Below are 27,488 nucleotides of genomic sequence, written 5' to 3'. Positions count from 1 at the left end.
TCTTTCTATATTTTAAGTTATCGGCCTGTTACAATTTTATTGTATGTATAGATAATGAATATTAAATAAACCAAAGGAAAACTGTAAATACTAAGCAATAAAAAAGATGCGCTATTCAAATGACGAGGAGTGTATGTCTAATAGAGACGTACCAGAACATACAAAAATTACTTATGCACGTACATATGTGTGTATGTATGTATGTAAATACATATACATATGTATATGGTAAAAGCTGGCGTAAAATTATTGGTTGAAGTGGCTTGGATTCTTTCTGTCAACAGCCGATTATGGCTGAAAGCAACAAAGAAAAGTAGATAAAGTTTGTTAAGCAATAATAACTTCATTAAAATAATCAGCAAGTGTGAGACGAGCAAAAGCCGAGCATGAATAGAAAGAAGCATCATATGAAAATGAAGAAAAAACGAGACGTAAAATTACCTGAAGTGAAAAGGGCGTTTTTGTTTTTGGCTTTAGAAATCACTTAGGAGTCGTACATGTAAGAGACCCTGAGAAAGGCTACCACTGAAAGTACTAAAGTTTCTACTAAACTAATTGTCTGCTTTTTTTGCTTCCAACGTTTTTGTTTGTTCGCTCACTTGTCTTTTGTCTGTTTATAAGACAAAACAGCAGCATTACCAAGCAACAACTGTCCATAAAAAAATAAAAGATTTTAACATGTTTAAAAATCTTGCGCCTCTGCTTTCCACCGCACTTGACAGTAGTGCGCAATAATTAAATGGAATCTGCTGGGCCAAGAATTCTTTACGGAAATCCATAGAGAATACACGAACAAGCCATTCGCATTTAGTCTAAATTTTTTCGAGCTAAATACACATTTGGAATTTTTTTACTTTTACTTTAGCATATGTATGTATGTATATACATTTTGCATGCGTGTGTTTGTGGGAAAAATGGGTACTTGAAGTGTTATTTTTAACTCATGAAGATCTTGATGTGTATGTACTTGTTGAGATATGTACTTACATGTATTCACAGTGTACAATACATACATTTAGTATTATAAATACTCCATTTCGCTACAGGAGAAGCAAAAAACATTATAAAAATCAAATCATGCATACGGATAGGGCATTTTAAAAAGTGGCATAACTCCGTTGTTTCTGGTACTAAAACTTTCAAATTTTTAGTGAAAGTTTACTTTAATATATCCTACCAAAATCTGTGAAAAACGCAGCTTAGAAAAAAGTGTTGGTTAGGACCTTTGTGCATCAAGGTGACGATATGTCGATCTGGTTTCAAATTTCATATAAAATTATGAGAAAATTTCTTGGCTTCCCCACGTGGTGTAATAATAACAAGGATTAGTTAAACTCACTTGTTCGGCAGTTCTATTCCGGTTACGCATTTTGAAGGAGTATAAAGTGTAGTAGTTATGGACTACTTATGGAACTCCGTTTGTTTATACTATTTCGAAATAAGTGTAGCGAAATATATACATATGTACATAATTACAGGGTTTTGAGCCTTAACCGGCCGCTCATAATACGATTTCACAATTTGTGGACAAAAATTAAACCAATAAAAATATTAATATCGCTCTAAAGCTGAAACTCTTTATTTGATTTTTATTTTTTCGCTCAAGCATATGTATTGATTAAATTCGGATTTTTATTTTTTCGGTAAAATTTCATAGTTATTTACGTCTTCTTGAATCAAAAACAATCATTATGTTGGATTTAAATGTTTACTTTCGATCAACTTTAACCATGCCATTAAAATCATTTCCAAAGAAGTAAGGTCCGATGACGCTACCATGACTTTATGAAGATGCACGGGTGTTGTCACGTTTTGCACCGACCCAGTTTCTTAGAATTTCTGCTCCAAACAACCGCAGAAGGCCGGCTGTGTTGACCAAAAAACATCTTGCAATGCGCAAAATCCGTTGGATCACTTTACGCGTTGTTCAACTGAGTATCGCTTCATGACTGACAAAGTTTGACAAAGCCTGTAGTATCAATTGTCTGAAAAAAGATAAATAAAAAACATTAACATATCGCAGACAATTGCTATCAAGGATATGCATAACACTTGCATCACCCTATGAAAAAAGAACGAGTATGATGACAGATTTGCAGAGCGTGAGTTTTGTGCGAGAGAGATCTGCTTTTCAATTGCGGGGAAACAGTTTAGCTGAGAAATGAATAATGATTGTTGAAGGTCGAGATGCCAATACTTTTTAATAATATTTGATTAAGGGCTGTGAAGTGACTCAATTCACATAATGGGCTTGAAATCAAAAATGGCAAACGAAACTTCCATGGAATAACCTAAGCACATTTACATCTAGACATTCCACTTGGATCTTTTATGCATTCGGAAAATATGTGTGGAACTCAATAGAATCCGAGCCCTAGGAATTACGTACATTCATATTAAAGTTCAAGTAATTATGTATATTTCTAGCAAAGCCGATAACTGGTTAACATTTTGCGTAAATAAAAAATATCTAATCACTAAGCCATGTGTATGTGTATTATTTACAAAAATATACGGCATGAGTATGCAGAAAAACACCTGCCTTATCAGGTGTAATGCCCCCATTAATGACGAGCAATGTTGGCTGAAATTGTTCGAACAAATTTGTATTTATGCGTATAAATGACAATTAAATGATTGTTTAATCATTTATTATCTTTTGTTTTTGTATACCTTATCGTATCAGATTTTAAAAAAGTTTTACTAAAATTAAAAAAAAAAAAATATTGCAAACAAGATTTACACGATGTTACGAAATGCCAACAGCAAACGAAATTTGGTACCTACAGTACATTTAAGTAGAATTTTTAGTGTATTTTTAGTACTAATGGTTTATTTACACGGCAAGTGTGAATAAATTTTTTTATGTAAACAGAGCGTGCCATATTATAGTCTCAAAGTAAACACAAAAATTTACAAAATTCTCGTAAACGCAGTGCAATATTAAACGCACAGTGTAAATAGTAAACATTTGCTGTTACATTAATAAACAAAGTTTGCATTTCTCTTTTTAAAACTAAAATAAACAAAGGATGATGAGCTACGTATTGCAGGCATTCCAAGTGTTGCACAGTGGACGAAATTACCAAATTCGCACGGGGTAATGAAAAATTAAAATTTTTAAATTGCGCTGATATTTTTTAATTATTCGATAAATAATACGTCAATGCAATATTTAAGAAATTTTATATATATGTAGTTTTGTTCTCCGTATTCCCTACGCTTTCAAAGTTACCATAGGGTGCGACAAGTGCATGAATAAATTAGCCTGACTTTTAAGTGCCAAGGGTATTTGAAAAATATTTAATTTTTTTTTTAATTTTTCTGATGAATATTAGTGTTTTGATTTGATTGATTTTTTTTAACATTTTTAACCGACTTCAAAAAAGGAGGAAATTAACAATTCGTCGGAATATTTTTTTTAATGTATTACCGCATAATTCTAATAATAATTTTTCAACGGGAAGGTGGTATCTTAAGGGTGGTCCCATACTAGTTTTGTTTAGTTCCGATAATTGGAGCATGAAGAAATTAATGGTACACCTAAATTTTTATATGAGCATTGTAGTTGGTTTTGTTGTTTGCTTAAAAATTACTTGTTACTTTTTCTGCACTTTGCTCTAAAAAATTTAATATTAAAAAATAAGAACTCAAAAAATTGGGCCCAACTGGTTCCTTGCAAATTTTATAAGAATTCATTAAAAAAAAAAACGATAATCAAATTTGATTGAAAAATGAAGAGTCCAGTGAATTATGAACAGTAAATTCCAGTTTTGAATCACTGTTTAGCGTAAGCCTATACAGCAGTGAAACATAAGCGCTTCACAATCGGTTTCTCTGTTTAGTTCTAAACCAGAAGTGGTACAAAATATTAAAAAAAAACATAGAATCGGGGAATCGGGTGCCATACACACCTGATTAAGCACCGGCTCTTTTTTATAGATGGTGAACACATATAAAAGCGCGAAATGCGAGCTATGATACATTGCAAGATACAAAAAATTAATTCATAGAGCAGTTGTTGATGCCGGAAGAGGCGCATGAAAATCACTCAAAGATTTTCGTTACTTCCGGCAGCACACAGTGGAAGATCTCTTCAACATATTGTTGGTTTCTTCAGACCCATTAATTTCATCGAAATTCAAAACAATATTAAGATTCGAAAAAAGAAATATCAACATGGATGATGTGATAAAACTATTACTTTCGGTTGAAAATGATCTTCCATACAACTCTCTTTGCGGTACTTCCGATTTAGTATGAGTTTTTATTTAATTTCGCTTAATTATGTACATACATATATTAATTGCTAGATAAAAAATATAAAAATATTTTACTTAATTAGCCACAATTTGCTTGAATTTATTAGCTATTAAAAAAAAAAGGAAAAGAAATAGCTCTTTTCGCTCTAACGTTGTTAATTAAACCGTGCCAGATTGACCATTTCGTTCACTGTGCGTTGGCGTAGGAGCTGCTGCTACAGTATTTCCAAAACAGCTGTCGATAAACAATTCACATATGTATGTACATACATATATGTTCAACTTTAGTAAGTATATACAAACTTATGTACTTAAGTACCATATGATGCAAACCAACAACCACGCTGGTTAAATTTATTCATGCCAACGCTAATTACTGCGATGATATAATCGATTCTCGTTTAGCCGTATACATACGTAGGTGATGTTCAATTTCAAATGGTTGCGAAAAATAATTAATCAAATATTCACCGTTATTCAAGTGCTAAAGTACTACATAATAGTTTGTACATAGTACGTAACTATGCAGGCTTATTTATTACTCAGTTCAGTTAACGTTCAGCTAGCACCCTAACTCCGATTGTCGTCTGTCAAAAAGTTGTTAAGGTAATACATAGCCGCTGTTTAATTTCCTTCCGTCTGATTGCATACACATAGTTCACTCAAGCACATTATTTTCGCTGCTTACTAAAAGTTTTGTAAAGTTTGGAAAATTTTAAAAGTTCATAAACTGTGTGAAGCCTTCTTATACCAATTGCATTCGCAATTTAGTGTATGCGAAAAGCCTACGTATCCTTGCATGGTCAATTTCATCCAACAGCAGTCGCGTGCGTGGTGGGCAGCAATAAATGCCAAACAAACTCCCAGCAAAGCCGACATACAGTATTGGCCATATCTATATCAACCCCATTTCAAAGTGATATTTTTTCCCACTCATTTTTATTTATTTATTTTTAGGATTTTTCAATTAAAATACAGTTCATTCTCTAACAAAACCCATATAAAACCAAAGACTACAAAAAATGTAAAAAAATTTTTACCTAAATTTCAAACCTTCTGAGAAAAAAGTTTGAAATTTAGTTGAAAATTTGTTGCAGTTTTTTGTGGTCTTTTACGAAGTTTAAAACTTGGGTTGAAAATTCTAAAAATTAATAATTAAACATAAGTGGCAAACAATATCACTTTGAAATGGGGGTGCTATAGATATGGCCAATACTGTACATACATATGTATTTGCTGTACATACATACTTGTATATTTTTTTCTCACCTCCTATTCGTCTGTAATGCAATACTAAATAAACCATTCTGTCATACACAGCTTTGTAGGTCGTCCAACAGAAATTAGAAAGAAGACTATGTTTGCATGGTCGTAATCAGTATTTCCACTCATACGAATATACTTTTAACCTACTAAAATTCCTAAGCAAATTAGATCAATGCGATTTTCTTTAAATAAAATGAAAGTTAAATTTATTCCAGTATGTTGATATATATGCTCCTCAACTTCTCACCTTTCGTCGTAATCGTGGGTCTTACGCGACGGACGACTTTATTGTCTGTTTTGCATCTTGAGAGGTGTTAAGACTAAGAATGTGTTTTGAAATATTTTTTATTGCGGCTGAAATCTATAAATTATTGTAATCCATAAGCTTTGGTCATCGTACAGTTCCATAAGGAAAGAAGTGCTTCTTACTCCGTTTTTTTGCAGGCTATAGATGTGTTTTGGATTAGTGTAATGCAATTTTTGGTTCTGTGAGTTTTAAAACGAAATTGGTTCTCGAACTCTCATTTGAATGCTCCTAGAAAAATATGACTAAATAAGTATTAACTCAGTGTCTGACGCCAGTCAAAATGGCTCATTGTACAGAGTTTTTACCTAAGTTTCAAAGTTTCTGACCTCATTGGGTAGTTTTGTGCGCAACATTATGCACAGAGACAAACATTCTTGGTAAATATGTATGTATGTATGTATGCACATTTACTAAGCTGTCGTCACATATGTACATGCATGTGTATAATCGATTCTATTTGGTTAGGATAAACAAATTTGACCCAAATTGTGATGAAAACGCATAAGCCAAACTGAAAATTTCTAGACAATCGAAATGTGTACGCCAACCACGGCAAAGGCAGCGTGTGTTTAGGAAAGTTTTATATAGAAAAGAAACCACGCATAAGAGCAAATCTCACGAGTTGTTAAATTTTTTGACAAAAACGTATTTTAGTTATTCGTAATTTCAGTACTTTTTCGCCTAAATAAATGTTTTAAGGCTAAAATTGTTCAACTACTTGATTTATTTTTTTTATTGTACTTGCCTCTGGAACTCCATTGATTGAAATATATGTATGTATGTATGCAAGAAGAATGCTTTAGCGTTTTTTTCTGGCGAGAGAAGGAAGTGACTTAAAAAACAAACAACTCGTAAGATTTACTCATATACGTATGCACATTAGGGTGGTCTACGTCGATGCTACTATAGTCGAAGATATCACATATAAATTTTGGTCCCGATTGGAGACGGTTAAGGCGTGTCGCACAAGGGGCAAATTATATAGACATACATACATACATACATCTTCTATTAATCACATCACTTGATTCCTCAAAAATCCGCATGACTCATCCACGAGCACTGTGTCAGCAAAGTGGGTCATAGGTTAATGTGATTGTGTGGGTTATGTATGTATGTATAACTCTTATTTTTCTTTAATAATTTCCTGACAAAATAGACCACCCGCTTACACAAACACTTGAAGCATAGTACGCTCATAAAACGCCAGGAACTGTGTAAGTGACTCATTTGAATTTCTGGTGGAATTGCTGACTGATTTGTTGTGTCCATCAAGAAAATATGTCAAGTACAAAGTGTGTGTAAGAGTGTCATACTAAACGCTTGTATGTTTGTATGCCAAGGATAATGCGCCGTTACTAGTATACAAATTACTTATTCGTTTGTTTACATGCGCGTTAGTTGTTTTCATGTTGCTAGTGACTTGAAATTTGTTTGATAAAATATATGAATTGTGTTGGAAATTACGGCACGTTTTAGGGATTTTTTTTTTTTGCAAATAATTACTAATAGAACGTACAACAATATTAGCCCAATATTTGAAAAAATTCTAATTACTTTTATAAAAAAATTTTATGGCCAAATAAAAAATACAAATTCTCAACTGTTTAAAATATGAGCAGAGTCGGTATTACCAATCGCGAGAAAACAATTAAAATCTAAACGATTACGAAACAATTTAGTAGCTATAACTTCCAAAATAATTTGAATTTCGAAAATTGTGAAACTTGTATTTTTCTTTTATCGTTGTGAAGCATAAACAGATAATTGCACAAAAAAAGCTCGACCCTTGAAAAAATGGTGGCCCACTTCACACATTTTTACTCAGTTCGAAAAAATTCTAAGATTTCCGAAAGCTGAAAATATTCAAAAATCGTATTATTTGAATTCATGCAGAACTTTTAAGCTTTAGCTCTTCTATCATATGAGGTGATTTTTTGGAAAAATATTGTTAAAAGCTAACTTTATTCATACGAACCTCGATTTTTGGAGGATTTTTCAAATCGGTTCAGCTCACGTAAATCTTAAAATTTTTTCGAAATTTTTATTTTTTCAAAATAAAATAAATTTAATAATTCCGATGGAAAAACAGTACCGATATTTTTTGCATTTAGAGTGATGCCCCGTAATTTACATGCATATCTAAGTATGTATGTAGATAAAAAATAAAAATCCTTAAATATTTTTAATTTTCAGTTTTATCAGTGCGTATTTTTTCAGGAGTTTGTGGCAAGGTATTCAATGGATTTTTTTTTTAATTGCAGTAATTCGAAGTTTAATTTTGTCAAAAAATTTATTTAATATACATATATTATATTTGTGTAATATAAAAAAACTGTTTTTAGTTATAGAAATTGACCACATTATCTGTACCAGCGCAAGCGTTTTATTTATGTCCAAACGCAAATTGAAAATTTCCACATTCGTTACAGCTAATAAAAATGCGTTGACATGCCGACGTGCACACATTCAAACATACATACATACATACATAAATATGTATCTACATGCATATCTACTATGTCTATCATATTTTTATATCTACTCTAATCACATTTGCGTGCATGCATGTTCCGCTAATGGATGCTGCGCGACCATAGACAAAACGATTGTGAAAACCACTAGCCATAGTATTTACCGTAATGCAATTTCAAATTTATTTGCAATACTCATACGCCCGCGCGTACCAATTTGATTTACGAGCCCGAAAATCCAATGACATTTGCCTAATTGCAAATGTGTGTATGCATTTGTACATTTGTCGGTGATCAAATGAGTGGAAAGGAGAATTGAGAGAAATTCAGTGAAACGCATTAGCGCATACATACATATGAGTAGACATTCGCTAAAAATAGCAAACAACGTCATAAGCTCACATTTATTCAAATCGAAGTGTTGCTAATGCATTTGCTATACAGATATAAATCTAGGCGTATACATATGTGCATATGCATGTAAATGTTTATATACATATTTGCATGCATGTGCTGCTTAGACGTGTGCATTTTTTTTATATGCATCTGTCTATTATATCAGTCGGTGAGTTTATTATCGGTTTTTATCTCTTTTTCTCTACTCTTGTCTGCTACTCTTGTGCACTGCAACATCGATGGTGGCGCCAACAATAACATTCATATGTACATATTTCGATTAACTGTGCAAACTGCCAATTTAGTTCAAGTTTAGATGAGTTTGTGGTGTCGACAATCGACAGCAAAAAAAATTTGTTTGCATTTAAACGCTCGTTTGCCACATTATTTATGCAAAATATGTACATTTATTTGTGTATTTGTTTTGTAAATGCTATGTTTTAATTATGCAGCATGTTAATTTGCCTTTATTGATTTAAGTCATGCAAGTGGCATGCTCAATATGCATACATATAAATTTGCTGTATTTATTCGCCAGCCAGTTGTTTATTGCTGTTGACAATACCGTAAAAGGCGAAGTGCCTTTGGAGTTCACTTGGCTCATTCATTTATACCACTGGCTCACTCATTCATTCATGCAGCTACATATGTATATGTATGTATGGAAGTACATGCATACATATCTACATACATATATGTATTGCCTAATTCAGCATTACAAATAAGCATTGCAATCATTACCATCAATTATGCATAAGGCTTGCTTGCATACAAAAATACGAGTACGCTCGTCCGTATATACACATGGACATGCATACATCATTTGAAATGAAATCATTATGAGCGCGTGGATTAGGACAAAAATAGCCATTACAGTAGCTTTCGTGCGGTAGCGTTCCAAATCGCGCTTTGATCAGGTGAATACGAAATTAAAGGTGATATAATTTTGGTATAATTTACGAGTGCATGCTTCTTGCGTCATAACAAAATGTATGTTGATGCGTATCAAAATTTCAGTACACAAAATTACTAAGTAATTCTTAGTAAATCCAAAATTTTTCAACTTTAACTTGAAAACATTCTTCTTTTCATTTTGATAATAAAATATGGGATGTAATAGTTTTTAGGCAATTTCAAGGGGTCGCTATCAGGGATTGAAAAAATTGCAATTTTTTTAATTACAAAAATTTGCAAATTTTTTTCTTGTAGTATGATAAATTTTAGTGAAACTTATTCATATGAGTTCATAAATTCGCATAAAAAATTCTTGCAACAAAAAAAAAAATTAATCATTTCTTAAAACCCTAGTAAATTTTGAAATTTCCGTGTATCTCTTGATTTTATACGTAGCCTCACCAACGTCGTATTCAAAGAAGTACGGACCAATGATAACGCAGTTCTAAAATCTGTTCCAAACCGTAACTTTTTGTGAATGCATTGTCACTTAGTGAACTTCGTGCGGGTCACTCCCCTCAAGATGTTTTCTTAGACCCAATGTTTTCACTAACGAACACTCAATTTGGTTTTAATCAAATTCACTATCAAGATTTTTCCTAAATTGATTTGTTAATTTTTTTCTAAAATTGACTTGACACCTAAATTTTCATGATTAAATTTTGCTCCCAGGACATAAGTAAGTCATCTACTCAAAAATATATTTTTTTCAATTTTCAACTACCTATCTGCCGATTAAATTTTGCGCACGATTATGCCCCACAAGCATTGCCAATAAAAAAGCAATATGTCAAAACGTATCGCTATCAACATTTACAAACATAATCAATAAAAGATATTCACACGTCAGTGATGACATCATACTGATAAACACTTTATTATCCAATAAACAAAAAAAAAAACGAAAAAACGAATTCGCGAAAGGGAATTGGAAAACAAGTTTCGTTAAACAAATTCAACTCTGTACTCAGCGATTTAACTCCATAAACATATGTATGTATATGTATGTATATGTACATATCCACATATCGTTCATTTACTAAAAGACTAGTGTAACTCAAAAAACACATCATTGTTAAAGAGACGCATTCAAATCTTTTGTTTGCCATTTACGTTAAATTGAAATTTGGATGCTAACGCGGAAACTACACAAGATTTCAGAACGAATTTTTTATACAATGCGAAATAGAATTTTACGTTTAATTCTGCAACATCAACTCAAAAATGGCGTTTTTGGAGTTATGATACTTCGTCTTTTAGTAAATTGAGCGATATGTATATATAAAACAGGTACAATGTTTGTATATATGAATCAATACTTTTGTTAATTGATTAATATAGTGGAGCGCGGGGTGGAAAAAAAAAGTTTAGTGTCGATAACGTCAAACAGTGGCGCGATTTGGAAATGTAAATATTACTTCCGTATTGACATGGGTGCGGGCTATAAGCGAAGAATGCCACAAATTGTATAGCAACAAACATAAGTATATATTTATGTATGTATGTATAAAAACATATTTATGAGCTCACTTTGCATTACATTTGTATGCACAATAGGGTTGAGCGAAAAAAGGTATTTTATTTCGACCTTAACGCTTTTGATATATTTATTATTTGTGAGAGTAAATTAAACCAAACTTTTTAGAGCAAAATAACAAAGATTCTTTTTAATTTAATTTGGAACTTTATATTCCAATCTCGTGTGTAGTTATTTGCATAAATCTTTCACTGAGCATGATAATTGCATTTTTTCAATTATATTAACAAATTCCATATCTTCACTTAAGATGTGTGCATGTGTTGAACTTAATGTGATTATGTACATAGGTACATACATACATACCCAGCAGTAAAATTCGATCAAACCTCGAATTTCGAATTCGCTAGGTTCCGTTTTGATGGAGAATGGCCTAGTTCTCCAATCGAACACATTAGTTATCGAAGGTGAAACTCAGAAAAAAATACAATCATTTTCGAATTGTTAACCAAGCCCAATGTTTATTGGGTAGAGAAAATATTTAAAAATGGTATTTTTCTGACCATCCATTTCAAAGCTTATTACGAAAAAATTTCAAATTGAATAATTTAAAAAAAATTTGTTGGAGATAAAAATAAAGGTGAACATTTTTTCAAACGCAGTTCTTAACAGGCCAACCTAATATTCACGCACGCCGGCAATATACTGTCAAAAATTTCTCATGCACATATGTACCTACAACTTGTATGGGACTAACCGAAATTGGAGGGCGTTTGTAAAAAGCTAATTCAAATTCTAAAATTTGTCTTGCTTGACATTTCGATTTGACGTTTATGCTCAATTGACATTTTGGCGCGACTATGGATTCAAATTTTGCCAATTTTTTTGTCAAAAAAATTTAATAGAAGTAAGATTTCCTAGAGGGTAGCCGCGTAGGTATGACATAAAGTAGAATTCTCACTTTAGAGCGCAAATTTATTTGCCTGTTCGTATTGCGATAACTAACTATAGCAATAACAATACAGACAGACATGACATATGAACAGGCAGCCAAGGCAAGAAAGTTTATTATTTGAATTTATATTTAAACAAAAAATGAGATGACATCATCGCCGAAAGAGTAGCAAAGAAAGAATTTCGAAGCAAGAGAGAACCCTGCAGAGCGTAAAGAACTGAGAATGTTAACGTGAAAAAGGCATTTGTATAAAGATATGTAGGGAATTGTTATCGGCTGCCCATCGCACGAAGCGCCAAAAGGTAACACAACAACGAAACATTTAAATATTTATTTAAAAGAAAAAATCGACCAGTAACCAAACAAAAAAATGTACAGTAGTAATAGTTAACAATAAAAAGGGGCTGGGGGAATTTTGGTTTGGTGGAGCACAAAGAAATTTTACTGATGTTAAAGTTCTGCAATGAAATGAAAATAAAAAATAACAAAAATCTAACGTAGAAACGTATGAAACTTTATTGTTAAACGTAAAAATACAGTTGAACCTCTTAAAATATGCATAGAAAAAGAAAAACAAAAGGGTTTAGTTACCAACAATTGAAAGTCAACTAACATCGTATAGAGGCACTTATGTATTGTATGTATGTATGTACATATGTATGTATGTACATAGATACCCACGCTGCCGACTGTGTTGTTGACTAAATTGAGTGTCCACAGCTGTTTTAATGTTTTTTTTTTGGTGCCTTTTAGCGCACAATGAGAGTAGGTACAATACTGAGTAGTGGTTACCAGTGTTGCCACAGCATTTTTTTTAATTTTTTTTTACCAAAATCACAAAAACAAAGTTACCAAACACAACAAAAAAATATATTTTATGTGCAGAACTGTACATCATCTTAATTCACAAAGGCACTAACCAGCATTTTTTTTACAGGAGAAGCAAAAAACATAAAAACACCAGTCAACACGATTTTTGAGTCTGACTTCTACATGTGAAATTTTAGTTTCTCCCACGCTAAAAATGACGGAAAATTTTTTTTTTGATCAAAGTTTGCTTTTGCTATAACTAGAGCCAGTTTTCATTTTTTCTGGAAAAATCCCTAATTTTTATATTTTTTTTATAATTTTACTTAAAATTACGATTAGATATAAGAGTCCTTTTTATTTAAAATTTGTGATAAACAATAAGGTAGAAATGTAAAATAACAAGAAATTAATGTATAAAAGTGAGTATTTTTCGCATTTCTTATACTTATCGGCGTAAATCAAAAAAAAGCAATCTTTAACAACTAAAAATGAAAATAAAAGTGTTTCTTAATGTTTGGAATGAGAATTTAAGCATGAGAACAGAAACCCAAAAAAAAAAAAATTGTTTGTTGACCGGTGAAATCAAATTATGCATACGGATAGGGCATTATAAAAAGTGGCATAACTTCGTTGTTTTTGGTACCAACACTTTCAAGTTTTTAGTGAAGGTTTATTTTAATATATTCTACTAAAATCTGTGAAAAACACTGTTTCGAAAAAAATGTTGGTTAGAGCCTTTGTGAATTAAGGTAACGATATGTATGTCTCTACATATAACCGAATACACCAAGCTTTTGTGGCAATCAGCGCTTCATTCAGCTAAAATATTTTTATATCTGAAAGGTACGACCACCCACAACCTTCCGGGACAGGGCACGGTAGATAAAGCAATAGTGATTTCCAAACTGTCCGTTAGAGATCACAACATTTTAGTAGCCAAGGAACGCTGGAATAACTTTTCGTATTGCGAAACTTTCAGGATTACCTGCTATTTCTATAAAAGGAAACCCATATCCTTGCGCTTGAGTTTAAACATAAAAAAAATGTCCTTCCCTATGAATACTCTTACGGACCACTTCATAATGTGAAATCGGAATTTTATGAACAATTTATGTCGCAAAATTTTCTTCACAGAGATATAGAAAATGTTTGCATAAAAGTTTTTGAATAATGCTACATTTTTCTCTGACTTGCTTTACTTTTACATTACTTTGTCATGAAAGCTTTATAAAAATGTGAATAACATCCCAAAACTTCATTCTGACTAACTTACATTCCAAATTCCATCATCTGAGCTTAACAAAATTAGTCAAAATCAATCGCACATCCATACAATGCGAAATATTTTCACGCTATCGCCCTTTCTATCGTGCTTGTAATTTAATGACGATTCCCTTTCGACATTCACATACATATATACTTAAGTACATACCTACTTGCATTGCACATAGATTTTTGCGGCGGAAGAGATTGTCTTATCGTCCTGCAAATATTAAACGAATGAAAGCCACTAAAAAAATTTCTCCCAACGACTAAATACGTACATATGTATTTAGGTAAAAGTCAGAAATCATTGCAGAAGTAACAAATTAACTGAGTCGTAGAACTAAAGGAAAAAAAAAATTACCGTAATAAGCATGAAAGTATGTCAGCGCCGTTGCCATTTTAATTCAACAGACACATCTGTAACTAACGTTCACCGTTATTGGTGCGGTTTTCATGCTTTTATTTTGCACAACTGTTGCATCTTTGATTAGAAAGGAATGCTTGTCTACTCCTACGCCAAATATTAGTTCGTGTAAACTGGCTAGCGGCAAGTTTATAGTTTTTCGTTTTTATGTTGATTTTTTTTTTTGTATTTATGCTTACTGTATGTATAGCAATGGTACATATTTGAATTGCCTTTGGTATGTCGCTTTTTCCTACATAGTAGTATTTTTCTTTTTTATGGAGACATAACTAGAAATCAAATTAAGAGTCTTTGCTCGAAGACTGGCGGAAGTTATTATTAACAACTCTTTTCAAAGCGGTTTAACTAGTTGAAGTGTGTTTAAATAACTTAACAGTCTCTTTTTGATTTGTCGTGCGATTTGTATTTAAGATTTATTCTTTTGACTTTTGACAAGCAACGGCACTTTCTATAAGTACATACATATATCATTCTTATACTCATAGCAGCTTTGACCTCTTTTCGCCTTTTTGAGCGATTAGTGGTTTTTGCTGCTAATTGATTTGTTATTTCTTCTTTGTTAACCACAACAAAGTTTTAAACTAAGTATTAATAAATTAAAATGTTCTCCAGTACTTAATAATGATTTTTTGAATTTTATTTGTAGATAGACAATTAACAAAGTGGTATGTGCCCTCCCCTCATCACAACACATCTTGTAGTCCTTTTGATTCCAGAAAGTTCAGAATAGCTTTTGTAGGTAGGGAGTGTATGCTGCTTAGTCGTCACCTCGATACAGCATCACATTCAAGGAGCAGATGCAATGTAGTCTCCACAGTTGCGTCACAGAAACGACGGAGGTCATTCGGCTAGATTCCCAGTTTATATAGATGTCTTCTTAGCCTGCAGTGCCTAGTATGGATGCCTGTAACGATTCTAAGTTTATGTTTTGGGAGCTTAATTAGATGTTTTGCATCTTCTTTCTTACATTTTTGTTATTATTGTACCTTTCGCAAGCTCTTCCCTAATTGTTTTTACGCCTACTGCAAGGAATGGCTAGGGCGAGATCGGAGCTGAGACCGACGATATTTCAGCTAAGCCTTCCGTTATTCCTTTTAGACCTGGCACCCACAGAAGCTGGATGTTGCTAAATTCAGCAAGGGCAATGGGGTTCTCTATGCAATCAAGGACTAGGGAGGATTCAATCTCGAAGGACAATAATGCTACCTGGCTGTCGCTAAGTCGATCAGGATTCCCTCATTACTGTAGCCTTTCTGTAACTTTATCTTTGCACACCGATTGAGGGCTATATTTCCGCTTGGAAGATGCTAGGAAATTTTCCCGGGGCCCGTAAATGCCTATCCCGTTGCCTTCTGGTATTTTCGAGCCGTCTGAGTACCATTGCACAGTGCTGGCCTGTATAGAGTTGCTCCAAGTTGGGATGGTGCAAAGCTTCATTTTGAACTACCTCTCAAATATAATTATTTGCTTCTTATCATTTCTGGGGTAGAGGGCTAGTGGGAGCCTAGCTTCTCCATATTTCTAGACGATAGAATCTTACCTCTTGCGAAGTTTAATGGCGATTTCGTTTCTACCGAAAAAATTTTAGCTTTTAATTGCCCTCTCAGCACAAACGCTAAGAACCGGACAATGAAAAGGCAATTTTTTTTTGTAGAAACGAAAACGCCATGGCTGACAATTTAATGTCTCGTCCAAAAAAAACAGCTTAACTTGTATGTACGACTTATTTTTGTTTTCCTGCTAAAAAAAAATCCTACATAATTTAATATACCACTTCTTATGACTTTTTTTATTACACATTTATGCTTTTAATATGCCACATTAAAATTTGCTAAAGTTCACTTGTTTGCTCAGCCAGCGTAAGGTAAAGAGATATCTTGCTTATAAATAAACATACACTCGTTCGTTTTCCTGAAATAAAAACATTTTTTTTTCATGATGTTATTTGTCTTGCTAAAGATCTCTATTTTTAAGTTAACTCACTCTGTGAGCGTATGTAATTATATACATATTGTCTTAAATGATATGTACTTAGCTGTGTTTAGCTTAAGGTGTTTTATCACGCAGTAAAATCATTACATCCTCATAGTGGAAGTACTGAAAACCAGTTAGGCGTTAATTATGTTTACAAAGTTCACGATAGAAGCTGCCCACTGTCTGTCACTGCCAGCAACGAAAATTTGTTCTGATTAAATTAAGCATTTTTTTGCTCAGATTCATTTGCCTCGCTTTACATACAGACGTATGCAGGCATGCATATGCGTATATACATAAATAAAGCAAATTTTTAACCGACTCCACAAAAAGGAGAAAGGTTATCATTTGTCGCAATATTTTTTTTTATGTATGTTACCGCTTAACTTTGGAGTTGATTTGCTCTAATATTTGCACAAAATTTGCAATTTGGATCATAAAAAATTTACGAAAAAGATTTCAGAATAAAAAAATATTGCGAAAATTTTAAAAATATCACTGCATGATTTTGAGTATGAGCCACTGTATTACCGTCATCCCTTGCCAGTTTTGGTTTGGAGACTAAACGGTTCCGGTTTTTCGGCGCAGTTTTCGTTTCGCGAGAAGGAACAATGACACTGACGATGGCACAACGCCTAAACCGGCTCTGTTTCAAAACCAAAACTGATAAAGGAAAATAAAACTGTCATTGTCAAAATATTTCATAATTCTCTGAAGTGATTGAAAACGTTAAAGTAGCCGATAACGAAGTGCCTTCATTTGAAAAAATGGTTGGTTAAAATTTTATATAAATTTTAGATCAGCGTTTCTTAAATTGTAGCACGCGTGCCACTACAAAGGTGTTACACTAATAGAGAATAGACGACGAAAATCGAAAACAAATTTTTACTTTTAAAGATTGTAAAAATAAAAAAATAGGTAAAGTTCTGTATGTGAAAAAGTCGACGAAAATATAGTATTTTATATACGAATTTTTGTAAATTTAGAAAATTATGTATATTTATCATACTAACTAATATTTTCTTTCTTCCTCTCTGCTCTTTCTACATGCTTACAAAATAAACAATAATGGAACCACTACATATTTACATATTTAAAATATATGTATGCTTTATTCTACAAAAACGTATTTCATGCTATATAAACTGTTTTCAATATTTGCTTATTAATGCTTCTTTTCATTCGACGAAATGAAAAAAAAAAAACTAAAAACTATAAAAAATAGTTCTACTAAAAAGACAACGACTACAACCAGCAGCAGCAGGTACATACGAAACAAAAATATTTTCGCTATAAAAATAATAGAAGTTTCTGTTTGTTATAATTTTTCTATAGTAAAATCACAATTTGCATGCGGTTTTTTAAGTGTCTAATTTTAAGAAACTAACACTTTTGTAGCTAAGTATAATATTTTTTATTTTCTTGCACGTTCAAAAATATATGCCATAACTAATTTCGATACTTAAATTGTCAGGTAGGGGACGTGTCAGTTAAATGCTGTGGAATTTCGCTAGAAGCGAACTGGCAATGAAAATGATGTCGCGAACACCTTTGCTGTTATGCAAATAATTTATTTAGTGTTTGATGACACACACCCCGCACACATTTATACACTTTGCTTAAATACAAACACATGTGCACATTTTTTTTAATATTTTAAGCATTAATATTCATACATTTTCTGGTTTTCAAAGAGCTAAAAATATTTGAATGAAAATTTAAATACAACTTTATAATGGGGACTTTGAACTTTTAATTTTAGTTTTGTAAATTTTTACTTATGTTTTTTTTTTATATGTAATCAGTTTTAATTTGCACGTTCTGCAAAGCTAGTCGATGATTTGTAACTTTTAGAAAGACCAATTTTCTTTAAGTTCACATTTTTTAAAAATGAGTATGTAGACATTTTTTTTATCTACGGTACAATAGCAAAAGGAGCTGTATGAGCCAGTATGAGTACAATGAGTAAGAATTTGGCACAGTTGCCAAATTTCATTTTGCCAAATTGTTTATTGTTTGCCGTGCATACATATGTACATACACTACGTGAAAGGAAAAAAGAAAGTGAAATGAACGAAAGAAAATGGCTAAAACCTGTCAAAACAGCAAATACATATTAATTTCCAAAATAAAAAAAAATAAAACCTAAAAGAATTAAATTAAATTTAATGGGTACAAAGCAAAAATGTTAGCTAAGTAAAAACTATCCTAATGAAATTCAAGCAGCACAAATGCTAAACAATTTGCCAGAATGTTGGCAGACAGATAATATGAAAAATATATTTCAGTGAGTCACGCTCGGCGCTAAATTTTCGAATTAGTGATGGCGTGTCAAATGAATGAATTCGAATCGAGTAAAAAAATTTCGTATCGATCTGAACACTGCAGTAAAAATAAATAAAGACAGTGTATATAAAAAAAAATTCAATTCGAAAAAAAACTTAGATCTACCTTTCTACAAATTTTGAATACTAACTTCAGATTCACATTCAAAGATTCAGAATCTATAACAAATTGATGCATAGCCCCCGTTTGCAATAGGATCTCATACCATCAGAGAAGAGCTTTGGAGGGAAGAGAGAACAACTAGAGAACAGCATTGGAACCAAGTCTATAGGCAACGCCAGGCAAAAAACCTATTGAGGAGATTCCAAAGAATAAATTAACAATTGTAACAGGTATCTTGAGAGCTCAATGCAGGTTAAGAAGTCGCCTACGAAAACTCGGGATCTCATTTCTGTGACAATGCAGCTGATCCAGTGAGAAAAAGACGGGAGAAATATTTCAGGCCATTAAGCACCATTGGATTTCCTAAAAGAGTTAGGACTGAGCGATTCGAAACTCAATGCGAATTGAAAGGCGACACGGGCTAATACAAATTCATAGGCCCAGTATTCGAATCCGAATTGATTTGCTTTTCGAATCGCAATAGAGAGTAGACCCCCAGAAGGTTCGTTTTTTATTTCAAAGATCGAAAAAATCTTCTATTTTAGGTAAGAGAGAAAAATGAAGCCAACTTTTGAAATCCGATTCAGAATAAGCAACCCGAAATGTATTGCTCCATAATGACTAGTTTCGTTCGACGAACAATTATTTTTTATTTGTTTATATAGCGGAGTTATGCTTTCAACAATTAGTTAGGCCATTTGTTGGTTGGTTGGTTGGAGTGGTTTGTCATCATTGTAACTTTGCTCATTCCTAACAAAACACTGGTTTTATGTGGGTCTTAGGTACGTATTTTATATCTGGAGACTAGTTATATACTTTTGATAGCTGACCCCGTATCAAAAGTCAGAATTCAAAACCGAAAAACTCAAACAAAAAAACTGCTTTACTATAAATGGGTAATGCACTATGGGTAATTTGACTAATTTTTGTGGCAAATATGTGTGATTATGACCAAACATTTTTTTCATGCAGTTTCTTTCGTACAAAGTATGTTTGAAAATTTGTTTTATTGTATGGAAGAAAGTGTGTGAAAAAATTGTCAAAAATTAATGCGATTTTTTAGAAACTTCGAACTTGCACTTTGTTATACTAAATTTAAATGGGCTATAAAACTGCATACTTAGAATTTTTCTAAAAAATCTGATATTAAAGTTGCAAATTAGGACGTAACTTTATTAAATTTTCGTGAATTTTCCACAAAGTTCTGAGATTTTAATTTTATGTTTTTTGTTGTAGTATGAACTATATTTATATGAAAAAGAGAGCGAAAAGAAATCAGAATAAACACTTCACATACATTACGAGAAATTTTCTGTGCCAATACTATTGTGAGGGAGTGTATGTATTTTTAAACATTACCAGTTATAGATCGTAAGGATCTTACTTTTTTCCTTATTTTCTACTATATACTTTCGTTAATTTTTTATATAGTTATTAACTTTAACGCGGCTGTTCGCAAAAAAGCTAAAAACAGAACACAAAATCGATTGCAATATTTCCCACACAAAAAAACGACTTTGACCACCAGCTAAGCAGTTGCCGTTTGTTTTTTACAAAAACAAAAGACAACGTTATTTGGTTTGAAGTTTTCTTTATCAAATACCAAGGATTAAAATTTTAATTTTTGTAAGTACAAAAAACGACTTTTTGCCACAAAAACTGATCCAACCACCTACAATGCTTTGCAGAAGCTGAAATGGAGGTCTAAAATCAAGCGCATTTTCGATTTGTGCAAAAACAATAATACTTACCATCATCTAGACTAGTTCGGAGAGGCTCACTAAGTGTCAAATCGTTGGACTAGTTTGTGCAATAAAAAATTTACACATACATATCTATTTTAAAATTAAATTTTTCGACTGTAGAAGCAATTGCATTTTTTTGCATACTATATAAAATCTCACACAATATGACCCAGTTTTTCGAACATCGTTTGCAAAATTTCATTTTAAAATTTTTCTAAATTATATCTATCACGTATCATCAATTGCATTCTGCATTATTCTCTAACTATGACAACCAACCATATTTTCTTGTTTATTGTGTTGGCTTATTTTGTAAAACAAATTGTCATTAATTTATTCTAATAATAGTGAAAAAATTTTAATTTCACGTTTCACCGCAAGCAAGCAAATCCTTAGCAACAGCTGTCGAAAAACATTATAATAATATTTATAAAATAAATTTATGTGACTGGTAAATAAAGCTTTTAATCTGCGCGACAATAACTGCTGCGCTATGAGCGTTGAATGCACTACTTAGGTATGTAAAAAAACATCGATGTATCGCGGAACATCGATGGTCGTGGCTTCAAACATCGATGTTTGTCGATGTTTTTGTTTTTAATCCGATGTTAAGTCAAAACATCGCAGAGGCTTTTTTCTAATTTTTCACCATTTCCTTTTCGGAGTGCTTTAAAATTCTGAGCTAGCGTTTGATAAATAAATACTTTCATGGAATCATGCCAAAGTTAGTTTCTTTAAAAAATTCGAAAATTCGAACGATAAAATATTCTCCCTAACCTTCACTATCGGCTTTTCCTTTCCATAATTTTTTTTTCGAATTACTAAGCGCCAATGCCTTGGGGGGCTAACACTACACTAAAATGTAAACGTACTTATTTATGCGCTATTTTTGGCACCTATGCGTTTGCATGGGAGTGCATGACTCGTCGCGCCTGCATGCAACAAATGTTGAGCAGATGGGGCAAGGTAAAATAAAGATGAGCACTGAAAACAAAAATTAAGCATCCACATCCTTCCTATTACATACACATGCATACATATGTACATAATATGTTCCTAAAAGACCGTCACAACTCAAAATACGCAATATTTCAGATGAGGTGTTGCAAGTTTCCAATTTATTCTCAAAATGCGTAAAATAGTGATGAAATATAATTTTTTCGTAAGAAAACTATACAAGATTTTTGTGTGAAATTTTTACAAAATATGAAGCAAGTTATAAAACAAGTAACCCTGCATCATATTCTCAAAATTTGCATTTTCTGAGTCATGTCAGTCTTTTAGTAAATAAGCGATATGCTTTTTTTTCCTTTTATATCTGAGGTAAACAAATTGTGGTGCCAATAAGGCGTCGATTAATATGTTTGGCTATAAGTTGCATACTTAAGAGCGAAATACACCACATAAGCGGCTTGTCAAACCTACTTTTCCCATTTCGCCATACACCATGCAAACATGAGTCATTCAAGCACAGAATTTTAGTTCTCCTCCGGTTCACAATGTTAAAAATGTTGGTTTTCTTCCATTTTTCTCCCTTACGTCCTCACTTGGTGAAAATTCAGCAACAAATGAGGCGATTTTACCATCCACATCGCAAGCGGTTTGATCAAACGTCAACATGGCGGCCTGAAAATCAAAAAATTTTGATTTTTGCTCAAATTTCCCTCAAGCGGTTTGTCAAACCTTCAAACACCCCCATAGACAACACAAATGGATTGAAACAAAGGGATATTTCGCTTGGTTTGTCAAGCCGCTTGTGTTGTGTATTTCGCTCTTTAGTCCGCGCTCCCATGGGAGATGCAGAGTAAACATGCATGCCCTACAGGACAATCATTGGCATATTATGAATGTACATATGTACATACATATAATATGTATCTGGTAAAATCGAAAATAACCCAGGGGGATAGAGAGTTTACCTCATTCGCAATGACATCAATACTGCAAAATCAGGTGTAGAGTAAAAGCCTGATTATGGCAGCTTAACTTAACTTAACGTAACTTACCGGCCCTCGTTTATAATTGAACTTCTACGTACTCTTCAAAATGTGTGCGGCGAAGTGTGAGCTTTCGGAGAAAATTTTGTGCAAAAGCTAGAAAAAGTGTGCGTGGACGAGGAAACATACCTCGAATCAGCCTTTAAGCAGATTCGGGGTGCTGAGTTTTACAATGCAACGAAGACAAATTGAGTCTAAGATGCCTTCAAGCTGAAAATGTTGGACAAGTTCCTTGTTTTTTGTTATTTTTTTTGCCCTTATAAATACTTGGTGTGGCAAGCCACCTGCCTGTGTAGCATGAGAGCAAAAAAATCATTACCACGGGATCCATAAATCAAGAAATTTATATGCAGGAGTGTTTGCAATATCGTTTGCTGCCGTTCATAAAGCAACATAAAGGGGGAGGTCTGTTCTGTCCCGATTTAGCATTGTGCCATTACACCCCTCTTGCCATGAACTGGTATGTCAGTCACGGGGTAAATATCGTTCAAAAGGACCACAACCCACCAAACTGTTCACAATTGCGACCCGGTGAAAATTATTGAAAGAAGATTGCTAAAAACGAAAGAAAGACATCAAAAATGATCAGACTTTTTAAACTAATTGGCAGAGAGCGGCAGACCCCGTCACAATAACGGCTGCCCATATCCTAATGAGAGGGCTCAAATGTAAATAGCGCCATTTTGTTTATAATGAAGATAATTGAAATACGTTTTTTTTTTTTTGTTTAATATAGTAAGCTTAATAAAGAAGATGATAAAACAGAAATAACTTTTCGTAGGTTGTGCAATATGTTGTTGTAATGATTTTCGGCTGACCAAAATTTTTCGTGTCCATTCTTTACTATCGGCAAAAGAATTTCCTTTTCGAAATTGCCTTGCAAAAACACTTTAGACTTAGGGCTGTACACAGGTAATATTACTATACTATACTGCATGCATTTGACGTTCGTTTCAACATTTTTCTTGCAGGGCACTTTTGTTTGTACTTTACTCCCCTTTCGATTGGCTACAGCTGCTTGCATCATTGCATTTGCTTTGTAGTTGTTTAAGTAATTCTCATTTCACGATGATGCTGTTAATGTTTGCAGGGCGCATGTGTTTTTCATCAAAGCGGCTCATTGAACCATATCGCCCGTCGTTAAATGTCACTGTCACTTGGTCTAGAAAGAAATAGAACTAAATGCATACATATTTACATATATACATATGTACATATGTAGTTAAAACAAACGGTGCATTATAGTACGTGCTGTAAAGCCACGCATTACACGTGCTGCCGGAAACGGAAGTGGCAAGCGTCAATTTAGGGACAAAAAGTCGACGCTCATTTGGGGGTGTTTTCTTCGGTGAATATCGTTTTTGTTTACATTTAAAGCGATAATAAATAAAATGTAAGCAACAAATTCGAGCTGAACTATGTATAAATGGTGGGGAAATTAGAGAATTGGCTTTCAGTATTTGAAAGTGAATGAAGTGTGGTGGAGTGTTTTGTATTTTTATTTTCGTCTATTTTTATAAAGACTTTTTTTAATGCATACATAGTTTCAAAATTAGATTTGTAAATTTAGTTTCACAATTTAATTTAAAGACATTTGTGATTCGCTATGCATTCCTATACGCGCACCTATGAAACACATACACGCACACATACCACTAGGTAAATAATGAGTAAATAAAAAAAATGCATAAAAATCATTAACTGTAGAAATCTTGGATTTTTAATCGGCTAACCAGTGAAAAAATATAGTAAATATGTATTATTTTTTTTTTTTTTTATGATCTTGATAAAATATATGCAACACAAATATGATTTACTTTTTACAAACAATTTTTGCAACCAGTTTTCACGCTGCATGTCGCAACTAATTCAAACATTTTACACATTCCACTATCCATTTTAAATACATATATTTTTCCCACAGTAAGATACATGTAGTAGGTAACTAGCAACTCTGTGTAAAACTTTTGATAATTTTATTTTTTGTGATTTATACTCGTAAATGTGATTATAAATGTATGTTAGAGTATTTATTTATTTCCGCATGGTATTAAATCTTTTTCTCATAATTTTCTTACAGCGCACCAAACTCACTCTCCCGTCCAGCACCCAGACAGAACTACATCTCTGACATTAGTTCACCACTCATTCAGGTAAGATTTTATTATTTTTATTTTTTATTCTATAACATCAGCATAAGCTGTATAAAGAATTAAACACACACATACTGTAGGAGGCGTGGATAAATCTCGAAAAAAGCAATTTGGGTAAAGCCTAATAAAAAAATTAATTCTTGCAGCTTAAAAATTATATTTCTATAGAATCTTATTTTGTTACTAATTTGGTTTTACAGTTCTAATAAAATTTTAGAAAAATTATTTACCTAAATTGTAATACCGCAATAAACTGGAATTAATTTGCAATAAATATTTAAATAATATTGCCAATTGGAAGCAATCACTGTGCCTAAAAAGTTCGCGTAACAAACAAAAATTTTGCTCATTCAAAGTTTATATTGAAAACAAATAAATATTTAAGTATTATAATATTTAACAGTTTCATTTTTAATGATACAAGTATTTTAATTAATTCAAGTTAGTCTACATACATATGTATCTATTGAAATAGTTTTAACATCCTCATTATTATTACTCTTACTCCTTTTCAATGTGATGCAAATACTTAAAGGATTTTCTAACGAAACAATATTACACGCTTGGAACGCGGTTGAGTGCGGTAATTAATTTCTAAATGTTTACATTGTTTTGATTTGTACAAATAAATACAAAATTAATTATTCAACAATGCAAATTATTTTTGTTTTTGTTTTTTAGTAATATTTTTTTTTAATATAGTCAAAACGCAACGTTTGAAAAAAGTCACAATATTTTGCTTTTCATAGAATTTTATAGACACAATTTTATAAGCTTTATAATGCACTAGCAGACCCGGTATACGTCGCCCTGCCTAAAATTAAATACCCCGCCCCTTTTCCAATAACGCCCGTTTTTCTACACGGCACGCAGTGGGGCCGAAATGCAAAAGTGTGGCCAAAATTAAAAAAAAAATTGTAGATAGGGCTTTTTTCATCATTATGTTGGCTAAAGGGATTCTCTAAGAATAATTTTTAAAAGTCGGGACATATAACTGTATCAATTTTTCATATTTTCACCGATTAAGTACCGATTTTCAGTGTTTTCTTTATTAATTTAACAATAGTCTCTCTCTACTCTGGCTAAAAACCCATTTTTCGGACAAACGTGGCAGCACAGTCATTATCACAAAGCACATAAAATATAAGGGAGCTATAAAAATAGACAGCGTCCTTATTTTCTATCATCTTTGATTATGGCAAACTGGTACTCTCGCCATATTTCAGTCCATCAATCTTGTCTCAATTTGTTTTAAGGTTTTTATAATTAAACTATGATAATTTTTATTTATGCAGCTCGAGGCCCAGCAAATATGTATATAAAAGTCCAGTTTTAACAAACAGGTTTTTATAACTATTTTTTAAGCTTTTTTTTAGTGAAACAATTCTAGCTTGAATTTAGAGAAAATATAAAAAATTATACCAATTCACTCAAAAAATCATGAATGATATACATATGTATATTGTGTGTGTATATACATTTTTGCGATAATTTTTCAAGTTTTTATATTTTTATATTTTTTTGTTGTAAGTAAAACTGTGTTAAAAAGATGTTATGTCTTTTTATTCTAAAAACAAAATTGTATGTGCGGATTCGATGCTTAGCAGTGTCTTATTTTTAAAATGAAAGATTTTTTGCGCGAAATATTCAGCTTGTAGCCTAGGCAGTGACAAAAAATTAAGTTCCATGTAGTTGATGTAGGCCAATTAAATTCAAGAACACTATATATGTGGGATGTATGTACTAGAGATGGGCGTAGTCAGGAAAATGAATAATTGAATGAAAAAAATTAAGAATAAGTTTTCATTCATCATTTAAACAATTTTGAATGTCGAATAAATTTTTCTAAGGTCTAGTTCATTTGCTCACTATCAAATAATTTTTTTTTGTCGATAGTAAAAAGCATCTGCTTACACAACAACAAATAAAAATATAACAATAATTTTTGGCATGTCTTTTTTTGTGGCTTAATTGTACAATGACGTGATCCATTGTGGTTTTTTCTTAGTAGCGTCAACAAGCTTTTACTCCTACTCATGCAGTGTGTGTGCTCATTAATAAAGTAGGAATTTTGACAAAATTTTTTTTCAATTGTTATTATTCTAAAATACATATGTATGTATGTATATATGTATATATGTATATATGTAAATGTATCTTACTAAATTTGACTATTTTTGTGTTTTGTTTTTATTTTCGTAGGAGGATGGCGATAACAAAATGCTGAAATTGCGTTTCGATGTGAGCCAATACGCCCCCGAAGAAATCGTTGTCAAGACTGTGGATCAGAAATTGATGGTAAGTGCCATTGGATTGGAAATACATACACACACACACACACACACACACACACCCACACACACACAAAACAAAGAACATAAACCCTGTGGGGAAAATCTCTAGTTCTGAACTGGGGCGCTTCTAGTACATTTAGACACAGTACTGGTTCGCGATAAATCTCTTTTGCATGCAAGCAACTGGCGAATTTAACATGGCGATGTCCTAGGAAGTGTCAATTGCCCCCGGCTGCATCCCTTTTTCGATAGTTCCGAACTAGACCTAAATTCTATAGTTCCAAAC

General features: G+C 32.5%; 1 protein-coding gene across 1 annotated transcript in view; it reads left to right on the top strand.

The window, feature by feature from the left end:
• Positions 1-27,230, top strand: part of LOC108370907 (uncharacterized) — a gene marked incomplete at its 3' end in the record, with an annotated part of 32,279 nt that extends 5,049 nt beyond the window's left edge. The window contains exons 2-4 of the mRNA XM_017626341.1: positions 17,791-17,829; positions 24,836-24,908; positions 27,111-27,230. Coding sequence (XP_017481830.1) covers positions 17,791-17,829; positions 24,836-24,908; positions 27,111-27,230 — 232 coding nt within the window. The remainder of the gene's footprint in view (positions 1-17,790; positions 17,830-24,835; positions 24,909-27,110) is intronic.
• Positions 27,231-27,488: the final 258 nt, after the last annotated feature.

This window comes from Rhagoletis zephyria, unplaced genomic scaffold (genome assembly GCF_001687245.7).
Source record: "Rhagoletis zephyria isolate East Lansing unplaced genomic scaffold, Rhagoletis_zephyria_1.1 Rzeph_scaffold_04571, whole genome shotgun sequence".
In the NCBI taxonomy this organism is placed as follows: domain Eukaryota; kingdom Metazoa; phylum Arthropoda; class Insecta; order Diptera; family Tephritidae; genus Rhagoletis; species Rhagoletis zephyria.
Note: the sequence above shows the minus strand (reverse complement) of the source record. Positions and strands in the feature narration are given on the sequence as shown.